General features: G+C 35.1%; 1 protein-coding gene across 1 annotated transcript; it reads right to left on the reverse strand.

Moving 5' to 3' along the window:
• Positions 1 to 412: 412 nt before the first annotated feature.
• On the reverse strand, positions 413 to 2,558 carry LOC130466173 (extensin-like). Its single transcript, XM_056834874.1, has 3 exons — positions 1,725 to 2,558; positions 1,269 to 1,331; positions 413 to 561 (listed from the first exon to the last, which is right to left on the reverse strand). The coding sequence occupies exons 1-3, from the start codon at positions 2,292 to 2,294 to the stop codon at positions 499 to 501; spliced, it is 696 nt and encodes a 231-aa protein (XP_056690852.1). The 5' UTR covers positions 2,295 to 2,558; the 3' UTR covers positions 413 to 498.
• Positions 2,559 to 4,814: the final 2,256 nt, after the last annotated feature.

The following is a 4,814-nucleotide window of genomic DNA, read 5'->3' on the forward strand; positions in this document are numbered from 1 at the left end:
TCCCCTTATTTAAAAGTAATTAAAAGAGCAATAAAAAGTCAAGTATTACAAAGTCAACTACTAGTATAATTGAAAATTTAAGATTCATGTCTATAGATCATCCAATTGCATCTAACAAGCAACCAATAGTAGTAATCTAGTGTGTTGTCTTGGGTTACCGATATGTATTAGATCTTGTTCTTTAGAGTTGAACTAAATGCTCCTGAAATGAATTGAACTGCTAGTTAATTCCTGAAATTGCAGTTAAGTCAAAAAGAACATGACCTTGGTGTAACGCCCCGACCTCTAATTCAATTATTAACGCATAATTAGCAGCGGAATTAACCTAATCAGTCGGGGCATTACCTGCCGTAACTCCCTCATGGGAATTACAAGGCAACCATCAATCATAAGCTATTAATTACTCCGAAAATAATATAATAATCCTTTATATTCCCAAAGTCAAAGTACATAACTTACTAAAAATCTTCAATTAACTATTAAAACTTTAAACATAAACTAGGTGGAAATTATTAAAGTGAAATCCTCGCCACTACTCGTTCCCATCGATCCTAGCGGTACCTAAAACAGAAAACAAAATAACGGTGAGCCGAAGACTCAGTAACGAACTATTCTAGCAACGTAAATTCATTTCAATTCATTTTATTTAATAACACAGGGAGAATAGAATAAGTAAAACATTTAACAAAACATCATATTTAATTCATTTACAAACTTTGCAATTTAACATGCTAGTTGTCGGCAAGTACGAACCGTGAAGGAATTCTCCACTGGGCCTGGGCCCATAAGAGCCTGGGCTCATCGTAACATGGGGCCTGGGCCCTGAGCCTGGGCTCATAAACCATGGGAGCCTGGGCTCGTAATCCATGGGTGGTGTCCGTGGTGCATGCATGACCGGTAGATAGGAAGATGGTAGTTTATATACCGCCAGACAAACCAGGTCTTTCACTTTCATTTATCATGTTTTGTATAATTTTACCAAGCCTTGGCTTGTATTTCAGTTGAAATCACATAACTCTTTCATATCATAAAACATCATTTTGATCCTGGGATCAAATAAAACATCATTTCTTTCATAGCATTGCATAAACATCATTTTATGAGAAAACTCAATCAAATCATATTATAACGAATAATTCAATCAAATCATAATTCATTCCCACAATCCATAAAACATGTCAAAACATTTAATTCATAAATTCAATCATAACGTCATAATTTCATAATACATTTATAAGGGGATTGCGGGTACTAGCAATAGCCGTTACCTCAACCGTCGTTTTATACTTCCCGTCTGATGGATCATTCTTCCTGAGCTCCAAGCCCGATTTCTTTCAGAATATTAAATTAGTGAATTAGTACTACAATGATAAAAATCTGAAATCAATATTTTATAAATAATAAATTTATATGTAATGAATGTATAATTAACGAATTTTTATAAAAAGTATAATTTTCGAATTTTATTTAAATATTATTATTAAACGAAATTTTAATCGAAATATATTTATACTTATATATTTCATAAATTGATTTACATGGAAATATATTATATGAATTCGGTTTTTGCTAAATCAAGCTAGTAATATATTTTAGAAAAATCGATAATTAAACCTGAAAAATAATAAATCATTTTATTAGTAAATAGTTATATAATAAGAATTATTAAAACACAAAAATTAATAAACTAGGAAATCTGAAAACACAATTAGCTTTTAACTCACCCAAAAGCCCAAATGAAATATGGCCCAACTTATTAGGGGTTTGAGGAATTGAAACTTAATTGATTTTGGTTTTTCTGGGAATGAAAAGCACGAGCAGGCAGGGGAGGGTGCACGAGCAGAGGAAGGGAGGAAGGAGATCGGGTTGGGTTCCTGGGTGGCGCAGCAGCACCGGAGCCGCGCCAGGAGGCGCCGGTGATGGTGGCGGCGTGGTGCTGGTGGTGCGGCGAGCAAGGGAGAAGAGAAAACAGGGGAAGGGCATGGGATGCAGGGGAGGAGAGAGAGATGGGGGAGGAACAAGGTGGCTGGACTGAGCGGCTCGGTGACGTGATGATGCGCCGACGAAGGCGACAGTGATGGCGGTGGTTTGGTGGCGGCAGAACGGCGAGGGAGCGAGAAAGTGGGGCATGAAGTGGCGAAAACAGGGGAGATTCGGGGGGTGTTTTTGGGCGGTTTCGGGCGGCTCGCCGGGTTATTTTGGGGAGGTGGTTGATTGACAAGGTGATGAAGGTGGCTGGAGGTTGTGCTGGTTGTCGTGGGTGGTGTTGCAAGGCGGGGGGGGGGGAAAGGCATGGGATACACGAAGAGAAAAGGGAGCAGGGGAGGGATACGGTGGGTGTGCGGTGGTGGACAGTGGCAGTCGAGTGGTGCTGGGCGGTTGGTGGTGGTCGATAGTAGTGGTTATGGTGGTGGAAGATGGTGGTCGTTGGTGGTGTTGGTCTGAATTATAGATTGAACAAAGAGAATGGAATTGAATTTGTGTTTTTTTTGGTTTATTGAAATTGGATTGAAAATTCTGATTTTCTAAATAGGTAGAGTGATGAACAAGGAGAAGTCCTTGGTCTCCAAGGCATGAATGTAGACAGATTTCTAGGAAAGGGAGTGAGAGCATACGTGGAGATGAGGAAGAAGAAGACAAATGGAATTTTGGCTCCTTAGGGGCATTTTAGTAATTTCACAATATCAGGCAAAAATTCAGAAATTGTTGTAATATTCAGAAATTTATAAAAATAGAAATGTTTAATTAAAAATCAAGTTTTTAAAATAATTCTTTATAAAAATATCGTTTAACGAAAAATAAATTTAGTTTCCGAATAAAATAAGAATGTTTCGAAATTATCAGAAATCCGAAAATAATTAAGATTTAAAATGATCGTTAAGCTCGTATATTAAATTGTTTAAATATGAAAGTTAAATCGAGCAATCGATATTAAAAAGCCAAGTGAAATAAAATTTCGTTAGTTAAAATAAAGTTCGAAATTAGGATTTAAAACGATTTTTAGCTAAATAAAAATAATTAAGCATAATTAATCGAGTTTTAAAAATTCGGGGTATTACACCTTGGTCTACTGGTTAAAGGATATTTGATATCGAATCTCGTCTACACATGTCTCGGTTTGTTCTTTCTAGCTCTCTACGACGTAAAAAACATTGGACCTAGACATTATGACTTATTCGCACAAAAAAATAGATCTAATGTGTAATCCCCCTTCTTTGCTTTAAAAGGATTGAATGTACTACTTATACCACCAAGGTCCACCATTCTTTTAGGGAGTCCATGTGATAAGAAACTCCACAGTTAAACGTGTTTGATTGGGAGTAGTTTTAGGATGGGTGACCTCCTGAGAAATTTTACAGGGTGCGCATGAGTGAGGAAAGAACTTGTGGTGGTCTGTGCGGCCAGTTGTTGGTCCAAGATGTTCATTTCGTGGCAATCGACTCCACCCTAAGTAAGGGTCGTCGGGTGTTACATAACGTGTTATCTTCACGTGAAAATATCTAAACTTATTAGTCTCGGTTGAAATTTATTGACCTAAACTTATTAGTTTCGGTTAAACCCGATTAACCTGATTTTTCAAGTACAAATTTATTGGACTCGGTTGAAATTTATTGGCCTGACTTGATTAAAGTTTATTCCAATTTATTGAATCTGAAACTTTTTTTAAAGGGGAAGAGCACATGCCTCTAATGTGGTACTCCATATGAACCTTTTATATATATATATATATAAAAAAAATAGTAGTCCCTTCATTTCTCAATACTTGTCACATTTGACTTTTACACTATATACATTAATGTTGACCATGTTTATTGCTAATTATATATAAAATTCGAATTCATTTTGTAATTTTTATATAGTTTTTTGTACTAATATATAATTACGGTCAAGATGGTGATTTTTAGGCTCCGTTCTATTGGACTTATTTTGATTGAACTTATATTATATGAAAATATTATTTTGTCTGAAATAAACTTATTTGTGTGTGAAAATGCATGTCTGAAAGAAACTTATTTTTGTTGAACTTATATTATTTGAACTTGTCTTAACTTAATTTGTCTGAACCTAACTAAAATTATCTGAACTTATTTTTTCTGAAATAAGTCAAAATAAGTCGAACATAACAAAGCCTTAACGAATGTGTCAGTTAAATGATTACAAACTATGTTAGACCTTGAGTGCGCATGAATATTCTAAATTATTTGACCATTTTTTTACAATATATTTAAGCGGAATATTTTTCTCCCTAAAGTTACTGCATAATTGACACTACAAGAATTTGTATCTTTAACGACAACCTAATTATGACGGGTCAAAAATCCCGTCGCAAAAGCCTTTTGCGACGGGCCTAAAAAACAAACAATGACGGGAATAACCGTCACAAATGTCTTTTACGACGGGTTTACAACGGATTTACGACGAGATTTCTATTAACGACGACCCCTTTTTATGACGGGTTCGCGACAGGAAATTCCGTCGTTAATCAACGATTATTGGCCTTTCGCGACGGGATTTCCCGTCGTTAATAGTACAATTTCTTGTAGTGTGATAAGTTTAGAACATGCTCCTTTAATCATCTACTACAGGATAATATGTGATTTCCGTCCTACTATTCTACTACCTACTACTACGTACTTATTATATAGACGTATTTATATGCTTATTATTCTAAATTGACCAAAATAACGAGTAAATATATTTTTCATATGAATATTAGTATACCGATTTAATTAAAATATTAGCAAAATCTATTTTTAGCAAATTATTATGTGGCATTTATTATCTCCATAATCTATAAACAAACATTATTTTTT

The sequence above is a fragment of the Spinacia oleracea genome, chromosome 1 (genome assembly GCF_020520425.1).
Source record: "Spinacia oleracea cultivar Varoflay chromosome 1, BTI_SOV_V1, whole genome shotgun sequence".
In the NCBI taxonomy this organism is placed as follows: Eukaryota; Viridiplantae; Streptophyta; class Magnoliopsida; order Caryophyllales; family Amaranthaceae; genus Spinacia; species Spinacia oleracea.

What these genes read in the sequence shown, in the direction of transcription:
- LOC130466173 (XM_056834874.1), bottom strand. Translation starts at nt 2,294, where the DNA reads ATGCCTTTCCCCCCCCCCCGCCTTGCAACACCACCCACGACAACCAGC. An exon ending in TATTTCATTTGGGCTTTTGG is followed by an intron (nt 1,332 to 1,724) that starts GTGAGTTAAAAG and finishes ATATTCTGAAAG; the next exon opens with AAATCGGGCTTGGAGCTCAG. An exon ending in AGTATAAAACGACGGTTGAG is followed by an intron (nt 562 to 1,268) that starts GTAACGGCTATT and finishes TTTCTGTTTTAG; the next exon opens with GTACCGCTAGGATCGATGGG.